This window comes from Syngnathoides biaculeatus, chromosome 7, assembly GCF_019802595.1.
Source record: "Syngnathoides biaculeatus isolate LvHL_M chromosome 7, ASM1980259v1, whole genome shotgun sequence".
NCBI lineage: Eukaryota > Metazoa > Chordata > Actinopteri > Syngnathiformes > Syngnathidae > Syngnathoides > Syngnathoides biaculeatus.
The window spans coordinates 32103812-32127661 of NC_084646.1; the positions used below are offsets into that span (position 1 = coordinate 32103812).

Here is a 23850-nt window from a genome sequence, read left to right on the forward strand (position 1 = left end):
TTTTTTTAATCTGTGCTGACATGAACCCCAATTTTGTAATGTAGCACCTTTAGGTTTCCACAATTTTAGGTCTGCTCAGCAGGCACGGTGGATCAGCTGGTAAAGAGTTGGCCTCACAGTTCTGAGGTCATGGGTTCAATCTCGGATCCGCCTGTGGGGAGTTTGCATGTTCTCCCCGTGCCTGTGTGGGTTTCTTCCGGGCACTCCAGTTTCCTCCCAAATTCCAAAAAGATGCAACATTAATTGGACACTCTATATTGCCCCCAGATGTGATTGTGAGTGCGGCTGTTTGTCTTTATGTGCGCTGCGATTGGGTGGCAACCAGTTCAGGTTGTACCCTGCCTCCTGCCCATTGACAGCTGGGATAGGCTCCAGCACTCCCGTCATCCTTGTAAGGATAAGCGGCTAAGAAGATGGATGGATAGACAGTTCTGCTGGTAAGCTTTGTTGTTGCATTTTGTTTTGTATGTATGTCTTCATTTGTTATATGCTCAGCAAATCTCATAAAGGTTTTGGCTGCTACTTCTTTTGCAGTTTTATCTGCAAGTACATTTTCTAATGATTATTTGTCTGTATTTGATGTGTGTTCTGCATATTTACATATGGCTATTACTTTTGGTAATTGAACTGCTATGAGAAAATTTTGTAGTAGCTCGCATGTGTCACTGATTTCTCTGTAGATGTTACATTCCTCTATTTTTCCAGTAATGTGCAAATATGTGACATGTAGCAAAAGCATAATAGCTGTCTGTGTGGATTGTAACACATTTTTCTTAATAAATTTACACGCCTCAGTGAATGCCACTAATTCTGCAGCTTATAACGAATAGTGTGATGGTAATGGTTCAGCTTTTAAGATCTGTGTTTCTGTCACTTCGGCATATTCCATTTGTGTTTTTCCAAAATGATTATTTTTTGATGATCCATCTACAAAAAGGATTTCTCCTGTTTGGAATGGTTGGTCTTTCAAATCTGGTCTGCATTTCGTAATTTGTTTGGATAAGGCAGCCATGGTGTTCCCCATCGTCAGGTAGTGGTAATAGGGTGGCTGCATTCAAGATAGTACATCTTTCCAGTGTGAGGTGCTGATGAGACAGCAATATGGCCATGCACTACATATGTCTAGTTGGGACCAAAAAGGTGATATTGGTCTGTAACAGTAAGGCTGCCACTGCATGCGGCACCCTTAGTGTTAGTGGCTGAAAAAGCACAATAGAGGAACTACTCTCAACAGCCATTGAGGGTGCAACCAGAGCCCTAACACAATGAGGAAGTGCACATGCTATACGATCAAATTTGGATGAGAAATATGCCACTGGTCGCATTTTTCTCCATACGTTTGAGTCAATACTGATGTCATATATTCTCCTTGGCAATCTACCATTTGTACAAAGGGTTTTGAATAGTCAGGTAATGCTAAGGCATAATGCTTGACACCAAGACTTGTTTCATCACAAAAAGCCTGCTCTGCCCCAGATGTGCATTTTATATTTTTCCTCATACATTATTTTTTATAACGGGGCCATTATTTCAGAAAAATTTGGTATCCATGCTCGGCAATAAGCCCTGTCACACCATGACGTTCTGGTCAGCGTTCTATAGCGTTTGAGGAAACGTTGGTAGTCGCTCATGGTCGCCGGGATAGCTCCAGAAGAGCATTGTTTGAACGCTAGTGAACGTCAATGATCGCTGGGAATCGGCGGAGAACGGCGGTCCGGAAAAAAAGTTTGTAACATGCACAGAAGTTCTCACCGAGACCAGCGTTCATCAACATTTAATTTTAAATGCTGCAGAATGTTCAAAACGTTTGTGGCACGTTTTACTAAGGTTCGCCGAGCGTTGCACGCGTTTGGCTATCGTTAGTCAGTTGTAACTCAAGCTTTACTTGGATGTTACTTAATCGTTTGCTTTGCAGTGAACGACGCACTGGCGACCTGTCAACGACCACTGAACAATCCTGTAGCGCACACAGTGTGTAACTAAAGTCAAACGAACGTGGTTTGGAGTACATTGAGCGTCATTCGTGCATTTCCCGAACGTCCATGCATATGGGTATATAAACCGATGCTTTGGAAGCAAGGTCTATTTAATATTAAGCTACAGTAGAGAGCAACTACTATGGAAGATCCATAAAGCAGCAGTTCGTTTTCGCAGAAAAACTCCACCAGACTATCCTCAACACCCCGGTCCAGGATCCTGCAATCCTTTCTCTGCTACTTTTGTCGTACCGTCCTCACTGGGGTTTGCAAGGTGTTTAGGGTCCCCAGGGGGTGTCACATGGTGCGTGACTTCGCGGACGTGCTCTTCCTCCTGCTGTTATTTTTCCTCCAAACACATTGCTCGTGATGAAAGAGGCTTAGCTTTCTTACTCGCAGCGCTAGTTGCTGAAGTCCGCGCCCTAACTTTTTTTTTTTCTTGGCGCCATGATGCTCACTGTTCTAACTCACGACAAAAACTGTAGTGACTATGAACTTTCCAATGTTCTAGTGCCGGTTCCACTGTAAAAATTACACGCCAGCAAAACGCTTTTCTGTCGTTATTCACCCATTCGTCACACACTCAACACGCTCGTGTTACGTTGACAAATCGCTCATCGCGCCCCAATGATTTGGGATGAGGTTTGCACACGCTAATGGTTTTTAGGGGTATCTTATTTGGTCGCTGTTACATGCTTTTCGTGCATTAGACACGCTTTCGTGCGTTAGACACACGTTAAGTCATGCGTTAGACACACATTAATCACATGCCAGATGTGTCATCCGCATTTGAGAACGCTGCAAAATACAACGATTGAAATGTTCAGAGGACGTTGACCTTTAGGAAGGTTTGTTTGGAATGTCTAAGGTGTAATAATAGAGTGCTGAGTTTCCATTTTGTAAAACATTTAACCGTCCTCCCAGTAATTCATTTTTTGTTTTTCTTCTATATTTCCTGTCAGAGAGGGCCCTAAGCCCAGCCCTAGTTTTAGCAAGCCATCTCTTCCCAAAAATTTATGGTGCAATCTGGGACCTGGCATTGTCATTTTGGCATTTTATCACACGACTCTCCCAGGGGTCTAACATCCACACAGGGTTTGTTTTGGCGACTACAGAGATCCTCCCCTGAGCTGTTCTGACAAACACTTCCCTTTCTGACATGGTGCATCCTGGAATGCTCTCTCTGCATGCTGTTTTACATGCCCCTATGTCAGACAAAAATTTCATGGACTTCCTGTTCATTATCAGTTCGACCTCGGGTCTAGCCACGTCTAGTGCAAGAATTTCCTGTAATTTTAATTCAATGTCTGCTTCTTGATCATTGGTTGTGACATTTTGAAGATGACTGTCTCGTCATGCGATGGTGGGTGTTTTGTTTTTTGGGCAGTCACGTGAAATGTGACCTTTTTCTCCACAACACCAGCAAATAATTTTTTTTTTATCAAATTCGCGTCCCCTCCCCATTACTCTTCCCTTACCTCTTACTCATCTCCTGCTATGATTATTAAGGCTTCCGCATCAAACTCCATAAATTTCTTCTTCCTCTGTCAGTAAGGGGTCAAGTTTCTTTTTCTTATTTTGTAGCACTGTTTCTGCGTGGCGTGCTTGGTTAATGTATTGTTCCAGGCTGCCATTGGTTAACCCAATGTTTTTCCAATCCATTTTTTCATAGGATTATTTGAATTACCATGGAGTGCATTTTTTAATTTCTCATGATAGACACAGAGTGTGATCTTCAGGAATGCCGCTGTTTGCTTTAAAACATGCAGTCATTCTGATTCTATATTCTTCAAATGTTTCATCGTCTTTTTGTTTTGCTCTTCCAATGGCAGTATAATTTGCTCTCTTTCTTTAAATCTAGCAGAAGTGCACTCTATTAACCTTTGAAATCGATCATTAAGTTCCCTGCTGCTGTGAGAAAGTACTTTGTTTATACCTTTTGGATTCCAATCTCCTGAGAAGCTATGCCAATCTCCCTCTCTGTTGTACTTCTACACCATTTAAGTGGTGAGACTTTGTCCATTCCCTGGACGATTTCTGGTACATCAACTTTGAGATGTGGTTTCCTTCTATGGCTGTTTTCACATCATCTTGAGTCCATTTTTTTCCCTTTTATCATTGGGTATGGTTCTTATTTTATCCTGCAGGTTAACTATATATATATATTTTTTGTGTTGAGCTGGCCAGCAAAGCCATATTGTGTAATCCACAAATTTTATTTTAGAAGGACATTGACTTCTACCTGTTCTACCCCCAGGTGACCCATTTCACAGAGTACAGTGTTTGTACACCAGTTCTTTGCACTTTGAGTGCAGGTTGGAGTTTTACGTTTCAACAGACCCTCTTGAGAAATGAAAAATCTTTTCCATTCGTGCAATAGCTGCTTGACTTTTGCCATTTTTTTGTTCATGACCATTTTTTTTCTGCCTTGTTTCTTCAGTTCAATTTCACAAGATATGGCAGGGTTTTGCAGTTGTGCTTGCAGTAGCTCATGAGGTGTTAATTGTATATCTGGCTGAGTAACTAGAGCTATTTCTTGGGCAAGTGGGCTACAGCTAATAGCTGAAATCCAACCCACTTCACACTGCTGCTGGTTTTCAATTGCACTGCACTTCAGGTGAACACTGCTCTGTACACTCACTTATGAAGGAGGCCATGCTCACTGGTGTCCGGGATGGTAAGTCTGCGTCAGCTTTGAATGTTCCTGGATGAAATTTCAGGGAAATGTTGAAATTGGCCAGCTCTGACACCCATCGATGTCCTGTTGCATTCAGTTTAGCTGTGCTTAACACATAGGTTACAGGATTGTTATCACTGTATAATCACAGAAGGAGCATAAAACAAACAATTTCTGTGACAGCCCATTTAAGCACAATAAACTCTAGCTTCCCTGAATTAATGTATAATTTTTTTTCTGCTGGTCTCAATGTTTGTGAGCAGTGCCAGTTCACTCTGAGTTTCCTGTCCTGTCTCTGATACAATAGAGCCACGAGACCCTGTTCTGAGGCGTCAATAGATCCTCAAACCTTGGATAAGCCACAGACCTTTCCAATTGGCGATGTTCAGCTCCGCCCCTCTTAGCTACAGTTGTCATGCCCCACAATCTTCCAAAATGGTGACTGAACATAACAGGTTTAAACTGGATTCTCTATTGCGTTTTCCAGATAATATCGGGGTATGTTTCATGCCAAATCCATCAGACTTGTCCAAGTGAGTTTGACAGAAAGATCTCAACTATTTCACGCAAGGATATGTACACGGAATTAAGATTTTGGACGGAGCAGGAGGAGTTACAGTGAACGATGCAAAAAAGTTTGATGCCTCACAAACTTCATATTGAAACCCAACAGGATAAAATAGTGGAATCGTACTGCGGATGTAAAGCAGGGTGGTTACTTTTTACTTGGAAAAATCAAGAGTAATATTATTGTAGTCTTTATAAGTGAGTGGGTGTATTCATTTGACTTGGCTCGTAATGGAACCCAGTGCCCTGTCTAAAAATTTGATGCGATACAAATGGGCAAACAGACATTTCTCTTGCATGACATGGCGCATTTCTGTATCACTAACCCAACTCTTCGTAATAAAACATTACACACTTCATTCAGCAGGTCAGTTAGGCGCAGCCGAGGTGTAGAGTGTGTTCGGTTTGGTTGCCTCAGCATCGCATCTCTGCTCTTTGCAGATGATGTGGTTCTGTTGGCTTTATCAAGCTGTGATCTCCAACTCTCACTAGAGCGGTTCGCAGCCGAGTCTGAAGTGGCTGGGATGAGAACCAGCACCTTCAAATCTGAGACCATGTGGTCCTCAGTCGGAAAAGGGTAATGTGCCCTCTCTGGGTTGGGGATGAGATCCTGCGCCAGGTTGAGGAGTTTAAGTATCTTTGGGTCTTGTTCACGAGTGAAGGACGAATGGAGCAGGAGATTGACTGACGGATCGGTGCAACATCTGCAGTGATGCAGACTTTGTATCAGTCCATTGTGGTAAAGAGGAAGCTAAGTTGAAAGGCGAAGCTCTCAATTTACCAGTCGATCCACGTTCCTACCCTCACCTATGGCCACGAGCTGTGGGTCATGACCGAAAGAAAAAGATCCAGGATACAAGCAGCCAAAATGAATTTTCTCCACAAGGTGTCAGGGCTCATCCTTAGAGATTGGGTGAGAAACTCGGTCATCTGGGAGGGACTCAGTGTCAACCTGATGGCATCTGGCATCTGATACGGATGCCTCCTGGATGCCTCCCTGATGAGGTGTTCTGGGCATGTCCCACCAGAAAGTGATCCCGGGGACGACCCAGGACACGCTGGAGAGACTGTCTCTTGGCTACCTTGGGAATGCCTCGGGGTCCCTCCGGAAGAGCTGGAAGAAGTGGCTAGGGAAAGGGAAGTCTGGGTATCCCTGCTGAAGCTACTTCCACTGCGACCTGTCCTGAAAAGTGGTAGAAAATGGATGGATAAATGGATGGATGGATGCATTTTTCAGTGTTTTCTTTGCCACGGGCCCAAAGAAGAGACAGTGGTGCTAACAGCAGCAAAGGAAAAAGGAAAGTTATGGATTTAAGGAAGGAGATAATCGCAAAGTACGAAAATCGGGTGCTTGCTCAAATGTTTTGACTATCCTGAAGAATAAAATGTAGTAAAAGGAAGCTAGTGTTGCTAAAGCACTGACTAGCATTAAAAAGCAACAGCCACAGATAATAGAAGAAATGGAGAAGCTACTGGAGAATTATCCATTCAAATCATTGAGGGAGACTTTGGCGTATCACACTCCTCCTTCCCTCTTGAGTCCCTCTGATGCCATCACATCGTATAACCAAAAAGTTAAACGATTCACACCGAAGTTGCTTTAAATGTATGCATTTTTATTGTTAAAATGCCTTGTAGGAATTTACTATTTGGAGGTTGCCAACAGAATAAACACATTTACATTATTTCCAATGGCAAAAAATGTTTTAGAGGTTGAACAAATCGGACTTTGAACACTTCACAAGAACAAATTATGTTTGAGGTTCCATTGTATTTTAATTTAAAAAAATATTGTATGACTACAAAATACATTTTATTGTGGGACCAGTTTGATATAAAATACAATAATATATATACAATTTATCTACGTCGGGGAGTCCCTACTCCAGTTTTCCATCTGTCTGGAGGTCCTTGGCATAGAAAGTTTTGAAGAGCTCTGATATAAGCCATAAAAGAATTAAATAGTGTTGGTGAACAAAAAAACACTAATTAGTGTCATTCCCAATAAAAAAATTACACCAAAATAAATGTTTAAAACTCAAATTGCTCTTAAAGATTAAATGAAAATGGATAGTACTTCAAAGTTAAACACGTCATGTTTTGGGGGGGGGGGGGTAAATATCACCATTTTTACTGAAGTGTTTAGTTGTAAAATGAAGATTAAATGGTTTGAGGGATTCATTGTTCAGACACTCAAGTGGTAGCATGATTGATACTTAATCACTTGTCAATACCATTCAAGATTGTTTATTGAAATGCCAGGGGATTAACATGCATCACCTGAGATTTCCACTGGCTCTTCATTCGTAAGTGGTTGGCAGCAGCGGTGTTCACTTTCACATGAAGTGACTGAATGACACCAGCAAAGAATGACTGTGGATTCACACGCTTGTACAGTATATGAGAGAAATTCATCTTCCACCTGTGTCCACAACCAATAGGTCAGCCTATCACCGACACACACTGCTCCGAGGATCACTGGGGGACACACGATGAGGTGGGGGATATGTACCATATATTATATTATACTTTTAGAAAATCTGTTTCAATACATATTTAGAAAATAATAATATAAAGATTTTTCAGCTTGTCCCTTTCGGGATCGCCAAAGCGTGTCAACTCAGATGAACGCACATATATGTTTGGCACAATTTTTACGCCGGATGCCCTTCCTGATGCAACCCTTCTCAGGGAGTGGAGGCCCCAGTGGGATAATAAAATAATAATAATTTCTTCTTCGGGCTTCTTTTTTTTGCGGCTTCAGTGCCAAAAAAAATGCAAAAAGTACAAAAAAAAAACAAAACAGCCAAATCGGCATTACAATATTGTGGGAAGATGCATTGATACAAGGCATGTGATTGGTCCCTGGCGCAACATCAACCAATGAGAGCATATGTAGATTGATCTCGTGTGCTGATTGGTTGAGCATCATCGAAGCCCCACCCAGCAACTTAGATTTCACCCTTTTTCTTGTCCATCCTTTCTGCCATTTTCTATGCTGTTGACTGTCTGCGCGATTCCAATTCCTGAAAGTGCTCAGGAAAAACAATCTGGAAGCTAAGCAGCTGCTGACATCCTCACACACAACATCACAGTGTGGTATGGTGGATGTACAACAGCGGACAGAAAAGCTCTGCAAAAAGTGATAAACAGCACCCAGAAGATCACTGACTGCTCTCTGCTCTCCCGAGATGACATTGCCCACTCTTGTTATCACATGAGAGCTACGAACATCATTAAAGACTCTTCCCATCCTGGTCACCACCTGTTCAACCTGCTGCCCTCTGACAGGGCTGCAGGTCCCACAAAACACGGACAAGCAGACTCAAAGACATCTTTTTCTTTAGACAATAGGGCCAAGAGCCATCACACTCCTTAAGCTTAAAACCAGTAAACTTAAAAGAACTGTAATTCAAAATTATGCAACTGCACTTCTTGTTTGGTTTTCTTGGTTTTAATAATCTTACCAAGGCCTGGACAGGGGCAATAAAACCAAAAAAAAATACAGTATTTATTTATTTAGTTAGTTAGTTTTAGTTTTACGTTCTTTTTAGCAATAGATATGTGTTGATTGTATTTTTTTTACGTGTTATTTTACCTCATATCTAAGATGTTCTATTTTTTTCCCTCAAGGACCTTCTGGAGAAGACCTCATTTCTGGATTTTGGACTTTGTCTTTTTGCTACGTAAGGCAGCCCTATGGGGGCACCAGCCAGTGCAATCTGTAGGTCTGCCCCATTGATTGCATGAGGAAGGGCACCCGGTGTAAAACTGTGCCAAACAAATGAGACCGTTCATCTAAAAAATACCATACCGGATCGGTCATGGCCCGGGTTAACAAAGCCCGCCCCCAGCACCGTTAACCTGCAGGGTCTCGGTGGAAATTCAGATACTGTGGGTTGAAGACAAAGAGGAGGAGGAGGAAAGCAGATTCGTTGGCAGAAGAAGAGGAATGCAGAGAACCTACAATTGAGTGTAGGGACTTTGAATGTTGGGACTATGACAGGAAAAGCTCAGGAGTTGGTTGACATGATGATTAGAAGAAAGGTTGATATGCTGTATTGTGCATCAATAGAGCAAGTGGACAGGTAGTAAGGCTAGAGGTTTAGGAGCAGGGTTTAAATTATTCAACCATGGAATAGATGGGAAGAGAAATGGAGCTGGGTTTATTTTAAAGGTAGAGCTGGCGAAGAATCTCTTTGAGGTGAAAAGAGTATCAGAACAAGTGATGAGGCTGAAATTTGAAATTGAGGGTATTGTGTATAATGTGATTAGCGGCTATGCTCACAGGTAGGATGTGACCTTGAGTTGAAAGACAAATTCTGGAAGGAACTAGATGAAGTAGTCCTAGGTATCCTAGAGAGAGAGACTTGTGATTGGTGCAGATTGAAATGAACATGCTGGTAAAGGAAACAAGGGCGATGAAACAGTGATGGGTAAGTACGGCATCCAGGAAAGGAACGTCTAGGAACAGATGGTGGTGGACTCTCCAAAAAGGATTGAAATGGCAGTAGTGAACACCTTTTTTCCAGAAAAGGCAGGAACATAGAGTGTCCTACAAGAGCAGCGGTAGAAGCAGGCGTGTGGATTATATTTTGTGCAAATGATGAAAGTGGTGGTAGGGGAGAGTGTAGCTCAAATGTAGCTCGACAGCATAGGATGGATGTGTGTTGAACGACTCTGGTGGTGGGGAGGAAGATTAAGAAGACAATGGTAGAGCAGAGAATCATGTGGTGGAAGCTGAGAAAGGAAGAATGTTGTGTGGCCTTTCGGAGAGAGGTGAGACATGCTCTCGATGTACAGGAGGAGCTCCCAGAAAACTGGACTACTACAGCCAAGGTGATCAGAGAGACAGGCAGGAGAGTACTTGGGGTGTCTTTTGGTCAGAAAAGGGAGAAGGATACTTGGTGGTGGAACCCCAAAATACAAGTCATGCAAGGAAAGAGATTTGCGAAGAAGAAGTGGAACACCATGAGGACTGAGGAGAGGTGAAAGGAATACAAAGAGATGCGACGGAGGGAAAAGGTAGAGGTGGCGAAGGCTAAACAATAGACATATGATGACATGTACACCAGGTTGGGCACAAAAAAAGGTGAAAAGGATCTCTACAGGTTGGCCAGACAGAGGGATAGAGATGGGAAGGATGTACAGCAGGTAAGGGTGATAAAGGATAGAGATGGAAATGTGTTGACTGGTGCCAGTAGTGAACTAAGTAGATGGAAAGAATACTTTGAGATGTTGATGAATGAAGAAAATGAGTAGAAGAGTAGAAGAGGCAAGTGTGAAGGAAGTGGCAACGATTAGTAAGGGGTTAAAAAGGCACTAAAGATGAAAAATGGAAAGGCAGTTGGTCCTGATGACATACCTGTGGAGATATGCGAGCAATTTGGAGAGGTGACTGTGGAGTTTTTGACCAACTTACTGAACAGAATACTAGTAGGCGAGAAGATGCCTGAAAAATGGAGGAAAAAATGTGCTCATTCCAATTTTAAGAACAAAGGTGATGTGCAGCACTGTGGGAATTGTAGAGGAATCAACAGTATGGTTTCCATGCCTAGAAACAGTACCACAGATGTATTATTTGCCTTGAGGATGCTAGTGGAAATGGACAGAGAAGGTCAGAAGGAGCTTTATTGTGCCTTTGTGGATCTAGAGAAAGCCTATGACAGAATTACCAAGAGAGGAACTGTGGTACTGCATGCGTAAATCTGGTGTGGCAGAAAAATGTCAGAATAGTACAGGACATGTATGAGGGCAGTAGAACAGTGGTGAGATGTGTCATAGGTGTGAAAGAACAATTCAAGGTGGAGGTGGGACTGCATCAGGGATCAGCTCTGAGCCCCTTTTTGTTTGCAGATGACATTGTGGTCTGCAGTGAAAGCAGGGAGCAGGTGGAGGTAGAATTAAAAAGATGAAAGCATGCACTGTAAAGGAGAGGAATGAAGATTAGCTGAAGTAAAACAGGATATATATGTGTGAACGAGAGGGGTGGAGGGGGAAGAGCGAGGCTCCAGGGAGAAGAGATAGTGAGGGTGGACGACTTCAAATACTTGGGGTCAGCAATGCAGAGCAATGGTGAATGTGGTAAGATTTGAGATGGGCTTGCGAACATGGAATCGTCCAGTGAACTGTTTTCAAGAAGAGTTTTAACAGTAACTACTTCAAGAGCTTTTGGAAGCCTGAAGTGAGCAATTGATTATTTGCGGCAAAACAGCAAGCACTGACTTCACACTAGTCTTTTTTTTTTTTTTTTGGCACACGGTCTCGCGATCGACTGGTCGACTGGTTGTTACATTGAGCAGTCCTGATCGAGGCTATTTTGTCTATAGTGTAAGGCACAATGTAATTTTTTTTTCATTTTCTGTTTAACGATTTAGTCCCTTATTGCACTGCATGTCTGAGAGGAATGCTATTTCAGATATGTTGTTTGTCATTTGTGTATAACACATCTGACAATTAAGTTACTTGAATTTATGAACACAATTGTGACAAGGGTAGCCTTGACAGAGCAGAACTCTCACTGGAAACGAGTTTGACTTACTGTCGGCAATTCGGACCAAACTCTGTCAAAGGGTTGTCACCAAAGAGTTCGTATCATGGTGTTTGGTACCCCATACTCCCGAGGGAGTCATAAAAAGGGGAACCACCACTACTCTCTCCCAATCCAGAGGCACTCTCTCCGATATCCATGCAATGTCATTGAGGTGTGTCAATCAGGACAGCCCCACAACATCCAGATCCCTGAGGAACTCTGGGTGAATTTCATCCATCCCAGGGGCTTTGCCACCGAGGAGTTGTTTAACCACCTCAGTGACCTCAAACTCGGTGATTAGAGAGCCCGCATCAACGAACCAAGACTCGACTAGGATTAATGCATTTATGAATGAGAGTTTCTGGATTTTTGACTTTGTCTTTGCGAAAAAGAAAGAGTAGTGGAGGCAAGGCCCCGGATAAAATTAAGTATCTACAAGCAACAGTATGGTTTCATGCCTAGAAAAAGTATCACAAATGCATTATTTGCCTTGAGGATGCAAGTGGAAAAGTACAGAGAAGGTCCGAAGGAGCTACATTGTATCTTTGTGGATCTAGAGAAAGCCTATGACAGGGTTCGCATGCAGCCCTAAAAGTCCCTAAAAACCCCTAAATTTTTGAAGGTGCATTTAGGGGCTCCTAAAAGTCCTTAAAATACGCGAAAACCGGTCAAGCCCCTAAAAAGGCCTTAAATTAAAAAAAAATCAAAGGGAGGACCTCTACCGCCAAAATTCTCCGTAAAAAATAAATTAATCTTTTATTTAAAAAATATAGCGATTTGTCTGGCGTCCAAATCAGCCGGAAATTGTCAACGGAAGTCACCATGTTGACAACTAGTCGCCATCTTGTCGATATTCCATTGTTTGTTTCCGTGAGTAGGCATTTCACTTCGTCTTCGTTACGACGTAGCGTAGTTCTTTCATTGATCCAACTTGTATCGCGGGGAAGTGCATTTTTCAAGAAGCTTGGGTTGAAAGTAAGGAGTTTGGGAGCTGGGTTCGTCGAGATCCAAAAGATCCGCACATGTTTTACTGCCATCTGTGCAAGCAGAGTTACCAACGTGAAAAGATGGGCGTCAAAGCGCTGGAGTCGCACTGGAAAAACAGGAGACACGCTGATTTGGCGAAGACTCTCTCATCTTCCGTTGATATGAATCTGTTGCTAAAATATCAAGATAGTGAAGCATCAACTTCAGGCAGTGGTACTAGCAGTGCATGCGCACTAGGGATCGCAAAAAAACACTTACTTTCATAACCAGTTTTAACCGAACAGCTGTAGCAAAAAAACAGTACCATAGTGGTGTTTACATAATTCACCCGCGGGACCTCGAGTTGGGGTGCGGGGTTCCGCACGAACTGTTTTTGTTGTTGCTCTTCTGGAGTGACGAGTTCACAGAGTTCCCCCCGTTATGCAAGTAGTGTTTTGATGTCTGCCAATAAAACAAGTTTACTCCCATGCTTTGGAGCGTTTCCTCGATGCCATGTTTAATGTTTCTTTGATTTAACTGAATGTTTTTTTGAGTCCAAATTTACTCTAACAGCGAAACTTGAAAAAAGTGGAAATGATGTTGAAAAAATAGCGCAATGTGGAGTACCGGAACCGGAAGAAATGATTGGAAATTTTAACCGATTTCGAAAGTCCGATTACGGTTTCAGTTTTTAAAACCGAAAACCACTTATAACCGGTTATTGGTAACTGGTTGCGATACCTAATACGCACCTATAGTTGTCCAGCCAGAAGTCAGGCTTTATGAACGTAGTTCAATACACGAAGACGGACTCGTTAAAGGCAGAGATCGTGTGGACTTTAAAAGTGATCTGCACCCATTACAGTTACAAATCTTGTGAAAATAATTCGAAAGTGTTTGCAGTCATGTTCCCAGACAGTGAGATTGCTAAAAACTACCACTGTAGTGTAGACTTCGTACCTGGCTACATTTGGCATCGCTGCCCACTTTTCATCTCTACTGCCTCAAAGCCAAAAAAGCCAGAATAGAGACTGACATATCAACGCTTATTGAGAAGGCTGACAGGGTGTGTGAGGAGGCAGAAGAAAAGAGGAATCTGAGGTTTATCACCGAGGCCAATGCACTCAGAGGCAGAGCAAAGGACAAGAGAGCCCCTTTGGCACCTCTGCAGCAACAAATAGAGGAGGCACTGGGTAGGCTCAAGGAGCTAGAGTAGGGGTGTTGAGACAGACATCAGTAGAAGACATTTGTGTAAATAGTTGCAATTGTAGTTAGAATCTGTTTTTCTGTAGACTGTTATGTGAAGACATTGACAAGGGTCATATCAATGAGAACTACCACAAGGGGCGACAGGTGATCACTGTCACAGGTACTGAGGTACTGGAACATTTGATGAACCAAGAACGGTTGATGGCACCATTGGGTGAGTCTTTTTTTCCTTACGTTTGATTTCCCACGATGGCCCTAAATTTTTCTCGTGTCAGCCCTAAATTTTTCGTGTCAGCCCCCAAGAATGCCCCTAAAAAGCCCTTAAATTTTTTTGGTCAGACTAAGTATGAAACCTGCTATGATAGAGTACCAAGAGAGGAACCATGGTACTGCATACGTAAGTCTGGTGTGGCAAAGAAATGTCAGAAGAATACAGGACATGTATGAGGGCAGCAGATCAGTGGTGAGATGTGCCTTTGGTGTGACAGAAGAATTTATGGGGGAGGTGGGACTGTACCAGGGATAAACTGAGACCCTTCTTGTTTGCAGTGGTAGTAGATAGACTGACAAATTAGATGAAACTGGAATCCCCTTCGACCATGATTTTCACAGATGACATTGTGATCTCTTGTGAAAGCAGGTGGAGGAATAATTAGAAAGATGGAGGCATGCACCGGAAAGGAGAGGAATGAAGAATAACTGAAGTAAAACAATATATGAGCATGAATGAGAGGGGTGGAGGGGAAAGTGTGAGGCTCCAGGGATAAGAGATATCGAGGGTGGACGACTTCAAATACTTGGGGTCAACAATCAAGAGCAATGGTGAGTGTGGGAAGGAAGTGAAGAAACGGGTCCAAGCAGGTTGGAACAGCTGGCGGAAGGTGGCTGGTGTGTTATGTGACAGAAGAGAGAGAGGCCATGATGTATGGATTAGAGATGGTGGCACTGAAGAGACAACAGGAGTTAGAGTTGGAGGTGGCAGAAATGAAGATGTTGAGGTTCTCTCCAGGAGTGTGCAGGTTGGATAGGATTAGAAATGAGCTCATGAAAGGAACAACCAAAGTTAGATGCTGAGGAGACAACGTTCGAGAGAGCAGAGTTTGATGGGATTGGATTTGCCGGATTGGACCCATCCGTTTTTTCACCACACACCACGTTGTTGTCGTATATAGATTTTTGCATATCCCGCCATGAAAATCCTCACGAGGCATTTGTGTTGGAGAAGAACCAGGAAGTGACGTTTTTTTGCAGTAGCGGGGTCGGTTGTTTGTATTGGTTAATACCAATTGTACTGGCGAAAAATTACCTTTATTTTTTTCATCGTGTTAAGCCAAAATGCCGGCTCATCCTATTGCTGGATTTTGCTTGAACAATGGGGAGGATGGATTCACTCTTCACACTTTTTCAAAACACCCAGTTTGTTGTGAAAAATGGATTGCACAGATGCAAAGGACAAGACCTATCTGGGTTCTATATGACAGGTAGGTGTGTATAGAACTATTTAAAAAAATAGTAGTTGTGAGGGACTTATTCAATAGAATACTAGTGGGAGAGGAGATGCCGAGAAGAATGGAGGAAAGTGTGCTAGTCCCCATTTTTAAGAACAAAGGCGATGTTCAGAATTGTGGAAACTGCAGAGGAATAAAGATGATGAGCCACACAATGAAGTTATGGAAAAGAGTAGTGGAGGCTAGACTCAGGACAGAAGTATCTGCAAGCAACAGTATGGTTTCATGCCCAGAAAGAGTACCACTGATGCACTATTTGCCTTGATGATGCTAGTGGAAAAGTACAGAGAAGGTCAGAAGGAGCTACATTGTGTCTTTGTGGATCTAGAGAAGGCCTATGACAGAGTACCAAGAGAGGAACTGTGGTACTGCATGCGTAAGTCTTGTGTGGCAGAGAAGTATGGTAAAATAGTACAGGACATGTATGATGGCAGCAGAACAATGGTGAGGTGTGCCTTAGGTGTGACAGAGGAATTTATGGTGGAGGTGGGACTGCATCAGGGATCAGCTCTGAGCCCCTTCCTGTTTGCAGTAGTAATGGATAGGCTGACAGATGAGGTTAGACTGGAATCCCCTTGGACCATGATGTTTGCAGATGATATTGTGATATGCAGTGAAAGCAGGGAGCATGCAGAGGAACAATTAGAAAGATGGAGACATGCACTGGAAAGGAGAGGAATGAAGATTAGCCAAAGTAAAACAGAATATCTGTGCGTGAATGACAAAAGTGGAGGGGGAAGAGTGAGGCTACAGGGAGAAGAGATAGTGAGGGTGGACGACTTCAAATATTTAGGGTCAACAATCCAGAGCAATGGTGAGTGTGGTAAGGAAATGCAGAAACGGGTCGAAGCGGGGTGGAACAGTTGGCGGAAGGTGTCTTGTGTTCTATGTGACAGAAGAGTATCCGCCAGGATGAAGGGCAAAATTTATAAAACAGTGGTGTGATGTACGGATTAGAGACGGCCCTGAAGAAACAACAGGAAGCAGAACTTGAGGTAGCAGAAATGAAGATGTTGAGGTTCTCGTGTGAAAAGGTTGGATAGGATTAGAAATGAGGTCAATAAAGGGACAGCCAAAGTTGGATGTTTTGGAGACAAGGTGAGAGAGAGCAGACTTCGATGGTTTGGACATGTTCGGAGGCGAGAGAGTGAGTATATTGGTAGAAAGTTGCTGAGGATGGGGCTGCCAGGCAAAAGAGTGAAAGGAAGACCAAAGAGAAGTTGTGAGGGAAGACATGAGCGCAGCTAGAGACGAAAATGCAGGAGATTACATGGAAAAAGATGACGCGCTGTGGTGACCCCTCATGGAAAGGCATGTCAGTGGAAATGAGAAGTTCTTCAAAGTATTCTCCCTACCAACTCTCTAGCACCACCTCTAAGAACTCCGAAAAGAGTGGGTACTCAGAACTGCTGTTAGGTGCATAGGCACAAACAACAGGCAGGACCCATCCTCCCACTTGAAGGAGGAGGCAGGCTACCCTCGTGTACCCTGGGGGTGAACCCCAACATACAGGCGCCAAGCCCAGGGCGCAATAAGTATACCCACACCTGCTTGGCGCCTCTCACCATGGGCAACTCCAGAATGGAAGGGCGTCCAACCCCTCTCAAGAGGACTGGTACCAGAGCCCAAGAAGTGTGTGGTGATGAGTCTGACTATATCGTGACGAAAATAAGTATTTGAACACCCTGCTTTATTGCAAGTTCTCCCACTTAGAAATCATGGAGGGGTCTGAAATTTTCATCGTAGGTGCATGTTCACTGAGAGAAAGATAATTTAAAAAGAAAAATCCAGAAATCACAATGTTTGATTTTTTAAAAATGATTTGTGTGATACAGCTGCAAATAAGTATTTGAACACCTATCAGCTAGAATTTTGACCCTCAAAGACCTGTTAGTCCACGTTTAAAAGCCCACCTCGTCTCTATGTGTTATCCTGAATCAGATGCACCTGTGTGAGGTCATCATCTGCATAAAGACAACTGTCCACCCCATACAATCAGTAAGACTCAAACTTACAACATGGCCAAGACCAAAGAGCTTTCTAAAGACACCAGAGACAATATCGTAAAACTCCACATGACTGGAAAGGGCTACAAGAAATTGCCAAGCAGCTTGGTGAAAAAAGGTCCACTGTTGGGGCAATCATGAGAAAATGGAAGAAGCTAAACATGTCAGTCAATCTCAATCGGAGTGGAGCCCCATGCACAATATCATCTCGTGGGGTCTCAATGATATTTAGAAAGGTGAGGAATCAGCTAGGACTAGACGACGGGACTTCGTCAATGACCTGAAAAGAGCTGGTGCCACCGTTTCCAAGGTGGCTGTTGGTAATACACTAAGAGGTCATTGTTTGAAATCATGTATGGCACGGAAGGTTCCCCTGCTTAAACCAGCACATCTCAAGGCCCGGTACATCATTCTTTGGGGGTGTTTTTCTGCACATGAGACAGGACGACTGGACTGTATTAAGGAGAGGATGACTGCAGCCATGTATTGTGAGATTTTGGGGAACAACCTCTTTTCCTCAGTCAGAGCATTGAAGATGGGTCGTGGCTGGGTCTTTCAACAGGACAATGACACAAAGCATGCAGCCAAGAAAACCAAGGAGTGGCTCCATAAGAAACATATCCAGGTTCTGGCGTGGCCTCCCGAGTCTCCAGACCTAAACCCAATAGAAAAGCTTTAGAGGGAGCTGAAACTCTGTGTTTATCAGCGACAGCCCAGAGACCTGGCTGATCTAGAGAAGATCTGTGTGGAGGAGTGGGCCAAAATCCCTCCTGCAATGTGTGCAAACCTGGTGAAGAACTACAGGAAACGTTGGACCTCTGTAATTGCAAACAAATGCTCCTGTACCAAATATTAACATTAGTTTTCTCCGGTGTTCAAATACTTATTTGCTGCTGTATCACACAAATAAATCATTAAAAAATCATACATTGTGATATGTGTTTTTTTCTTTTTAGATGATCTCTCTCACATTGGACATGCACCTACGAAAATTTCAGTCCCCTCCATGATTTCTAATTGGGAGAACTTGCAATATAGCAGGGTGTTGAAATACTAATTTTCTTCACTGCATCTAGTTGGAACTTCTCAATCTCACACACCAGCTCAGCATCATTTTCTGCCAGAAAGGGGATGTGCCATGTCCCTTGAGCCAGCTTCTGTAGCCGGGGATCGGCTTGCCAATGTCCCTGCCTTCAGCCACCGCCCATCTCACTCTGCATCTGACCTCTATGGGCCCTCTCACAGGTGGTGAGCCAATGGGAAGGGAGACCACCGTTACCCTTTCAAACTCTGCCGGTCTGGGCGCCATGGGTCCAGGTCTGGCCACCAGATGCTCACCTTCAAGGCCCACCTCCAGGGCTGGCTCCGATTTGGGGACACAGATCAAGGCAAGGGAAATTTAAATCCATTTATATTCATCATCATAGAGGTTTTTTTGCCGTATTTTGTTTGGTCCCTCCTGTTTGTCACTGGTTACCCTTGCAGGGGTGTGAACTCTGAGACAAATATTATATGTAAAACCATAATTATCAAATGTAATGTTCCTGTACACTCAAATATAGTTTCAATATTACAATAAACAATATTAACCATATATCCACATACCCTATATTTACCCACACGCACATAATTGTATAACTATTATATTATGCACTTGCTTCATTAAAACAAGTAATCTCATTTTAAAGGGATAACAGATTTACTACAATTCTGGGAACACAGGACACTGCCACCCACAACTAGGTCAGGGCAACCTAACCACATTGGCTTTAAAAATACATGAAAAGCCAGGGCAGGGACAAATGGGTGCGGATGCGGATGGAGTAAACAACTCTGTCAGGATAAGAACAAATATACCTTAGAAACCGTTGTGATGTTTTCATCACTTTCTATGTAATCTCATATTGATTTCTGTATCGATTGACCTGTGTGATTCTTAATAAAAGGCTCAGGTAGAGTATGAAGCTACAGAGATCAGACCAACTCACTGTGGCTTCATCACTCCTGGCCAGAATCTTGTTTTTGGTGTCCGTGTCTATTGTCTCGAAACTCTCTACTTGTTGTGGTGAGGGTCACTCCTCCACTCAAGACGTGATTCTCCCATGACATTTCAAAGTGGTCCTTCGAGCCGGATGGTGACGGGGTCAAGTGCGGGGGGAGCAGTGACGACTGACTGAAGACTGTGCACAGCAAGTATCATTTAAAAGCCCTCAACTTTGAGGCCAGTCTCTCTGGAACATCCCGATACATGGCCCGGTCACCACACAAACACCATCTGAACCAGAAGGGACAGCACGGTCTACCGGGGGTAAGATAACCTTTGTGAATTTTTTGGGTACCCTGACACCTAGGCGGTTTTCAATATGAGACTTGAGTATTGTTCGGTCAAAAGGATATTACTGCTGATAATGTAGGTTCTGTACATGGAAAATCGATCGTTTTAACGGTGTGGTTCGGATAATCTACTTTCTGGACATAGAAGCAGTGAAAGAAATGGGCCTGTGACTTGACAAACTAACATTTGACTGACTCATTCCATAACACAAACAACAGGTTCAATGAGGTGGAAAAGAAATCTAACAATGTCAACAACAAAAGTTCCATCCCGCTGGAAACTGTGTGATTACATGCTAATGTGCTATTATGTGCTTGCAGAGTATTTGAAGGGGATCTAAAACTGTTCACGTTCTGTGAAACTTAAACACCCAGCTGATGTCCGTCTGAGATGCTAGGTCAAAGGTAGATGCTTGACATCAGGAAGAGTGAGCAGGCATGTAGCATTTCCCTTGAAAATTTCACCCTCTGTATTTGACTACTAGCAAGAGGACAATGGGAAAAGCAAAAAGTAAAGGGGAGCCAGACCTGATGAGTCAAAGTCACCCGATGTAAAGAAAGAAATGGAACATAAGTTCCCTGGGAGCACAAAGTATTTGAGAAAATGGAAAAAGCGCTATCAATTTAATCCACATATGGCAGGAGTAAAAGAGACTGGGGAATTGTTAAAAAATCGCTATTCATGAACGTCAGAAGCAACATACTCAAGATATGCCAGCCAAAAATTTTTTTGGGCTAGAGTCTGGCATGAGGAACTGCGGAGGAGGGAAGGGGGAAATAGAAGTGAGGTAAATATAGCTGGTGCTGAGGATGATGAAACAAAAGGGAGGGGGCATAGACGTGTAATAAGACTAAGACGGGAGCAGTTACAATTGGGGCCCAGCACAGGACAACAAAGATCAGACACAGAACAAGGGTCTCAAGCAGCAAAGTACATCCTATAAAGAAGGAGAAAGCACCGCAAACAAGATGATAATACAACATTTACACCCAGACCAACACAGGTTTATCCGATCATAGTGCCACCAAATTATGATGTAGCTGGGCCTTCACATGCTACAACTCGTGATCCAAGCTCACATGAAATGACACGGAGGGGCCACGGGCCTAGACTGACATAGAATAAAGTAATGGGAGGAACAACAGTTGTGGTAGAAAATCCAGAGATATGTGACCCCAGTGAGCCTTTCCCATCCATTCAAGTTGTAAATCCAAGGGCAGGTGAGGATGGCCAAACGCATTATGTTTTAGGCCATAGGCCGTGGACAAGGGAACAAATGACTCGGGTTCTCGAGGATATTGCGAAACCCGCTGATGATACAGGGGTGCGTTCAAGGTATAATTGACCTACAGCCAAGTTATTATCTCAATGGATCTGAAATGCAATAAGCACTCATGCACATTCCAGGGTTGAGATGGCACCAGTGTAAAGGACTATGGCATCCATGTACAGGGGATAATCATTACATCTTAATGCCTGCAGATGAGGTCATTAATCGCTTAAACCATGAAAATTCTGTTTTTGCAAACATGCGTCGTGTGTTCGTGAGATCTAAATTATGCAATAATTAATTAGACTGCACAGTCTACGGATGAAACGGTTCAGGAATATAGAGCTAATTTTCACCCAATTTTTAAAATATAGTGACATCACTGAGGATGGAGACCCCAATGGTCCCTTCAATCAACAGTTCAAACAAGCAATCCTCTGTGGCCTGAAACCACAAATAAAATCTTGGATAGAACAAAATATGGTTACACTTCCCACAAGCCTCTGTTGACAAATTTATGGCTCATGCAATACATGCGGAAAAAAGTAATTAAAAACAAAATAAGGAAAAAGGCACAGGAAATTCATTTGCGGGAAGGGGAAGAAACATATAATTCGTACAGATCGGAAAAAGCAGGGTCCAAAGTTCTGCAGTAATTGGAGGGGAAGCGAAGAAGGGTGGAAAACAAACATTTAAAGCAGAGAGGTCAAGACGAGGCAAAAGGAAGGGACTTTGCTTCATTTGTCACAAGAAGTGATTGTGAGGAACGAAGGAAAGTCAAGTATGGCTAGGGACAAACGAAAGAGATGTAAGAAGTGATAAATTTGGAAATGAAGAAAGTTATGTTTCAGAAAAGTGTTGTGCAGGACAAGATCAAATAGCCGTAGAAAATATATGCTCAAAAGTAAGGCCTGAAACTCTGATCTATGACCGATACAGGTGAAGAAAGGTCTCTTATCAGGGAGACTAGTAATATTCCAAAAGAAAAACATCCAATAACAGTGACAGGGGCCAGTGGAAACAAACAATAACATCCCTCCGTGAGCCAGTCAAATTCGAATAGGGCCCAAACAGGTAAGTAACTTCCACTAGCCAGGTCAAAATGCCCACACAATTTGTTAGGACGATCAGATATGCTTCAACTGGAACTATCTATTGTTTACACAAACAAAGGGGTATTTAAAGTAATACACTACGCCCTAGATCGTGTTCCTGTAATGGTCACAGAAGCCAAGGACTTGCCATATTATTGGTGGAGCTTAGAGTTTCCTCCGGCCAATGTAACTTGAACTGCAGAACACATTATTTGGTTGGCAAAGAAATACATCACAGCTGAAAATTTACACATGACAGTGAGATACAACAAGTCCCCAGGACTGGACGAATCATACACTGAGGTCTTGTTCCGGTGCAATCCAAGCATAGTGGAAGTGATGTGTCTCGTCTTCAGGGGACCCACTTCATTCTGTACTGTGGACCCACTGGTATGCATTCTCGACTTGATGCCCAACCCAGACACATATCGTGACTGAGGCACGCACTGACAGTTGGAGCGACGACGCTGTTTTTGCTGTAATGATTTCCACTGTCATAGATAGGACTCGGAGTGCTGATAAACTGGAAACATCCCCCTCTACTGGATGGTCCAGGTTTAAACTCACACTCAGAGTCACAATGTACCTACAAGTGCAGATTGACCAATCGCCAGATGAGTGATGTATTTTGCTCACTGACAGAAGAGAGGGCCCTGACAGAGCTACCGGACTCCTTGTGAGTTCAGGGCCATCTGATGTAGGACTCATGACAAACGCCACGCCAGTTCGACTAAAGGGGAAAATGGACTATAAGCCACGAATTAGACAATAGCCACTTAAAACAGATGCAGAGGAAGGGATAAAACCAATAATTGATGCTTTAAAAAAAAGCAGGTATCTTAATACCGGCATCCAAATCTGAATGCAACTTAACCCATTTTTCTAGTTAAAAAGTCTCCCCCATTGGTGGGATGGAGGCTAATTCAAGATCTTCTGGCTATTGATTATGTTGTTATACAATGAACACTGAATGTGACAAACCCGCATACATTGTTAAACTCCTTAAGGTCTGATTCTCAGTATTTCACCATGATTAATTTGAGTAACACATTCTTCAGTATTCCGCTATCGAAGGAAGCCTAAGTCTGGTTCACATTCACTTTCCAGGGCCAAAAACTGACGTTCACTCGTTTACCACAGGGATATGCAGAATTGCCCACTATTTTCTCATAAGCAAATACAAATTGTCTTTCTCAATTTGATCCACCAGCAGGCAGTCAGATCATTGTGTATGTGGATGATATTTTAACTGCATCCTTGACACAACGGCAGTGCCGGGCAAACACTATTGGACTCTTCCAGTTTCTAGCTGAAAAAGGAAACAAAGTATCAAAAAATAAGCTCCAGTTGTGGAGAGAGGGAGTTAAGTATTTGGGACACACTCTCACGAGAGAAGGGAGAACAATTTGCCAAAACAGAAATGCTGCTATTACAGCCACACCAAAACCCATCACTAAAAAACAAATGATGGCTTTCCTCGTATTGTGTAACTACTGCCAGATTTGGGTCGTGGATTATGCTCTCCTGGCAAAGCCATTACAAAACACCATACACACTGATCCTATGGCAATATCAGCAAAGCTCAATTGGACCGAAGCTACGGACATTACCTTTGATAAATTAAACTTAGCCATTACTGATACTGCGGCATTGTCTTTACCAGATTAATCTAAATCATTTGTTCAAACTGTGGATGCTAAGCATGACTTT

General features: G+C 43.0%; 1 protein-coding gene across 1 annotated transcript in view; it reads left to right on the forward strand.

Moving 5' to 3' along the window:
- The first annotated feature begins 4619 nt into the window (after window positions 1-4619).
- The window catches only part of adcyap1r1b (adenylate cyclase activating polypeptide 1b (pituitary) receptor type I), a 37876-nt gene continuing 18645 nt past the window's right edge, over window positions 4620-23850 (forward strand). Inside the window, exons 1-2 of the mRNA XM_061825109.1 lie at window positions 4620-4653; window positions 18687-18829. Coding sequence (XP_061681093.1) covers window positions 4620-4653; window positions 18687-18829 — 177 coding nt within the window. The remainder of the gene's footprint in view (window positions 4654-18686; window positions 18830-23850) is intronic.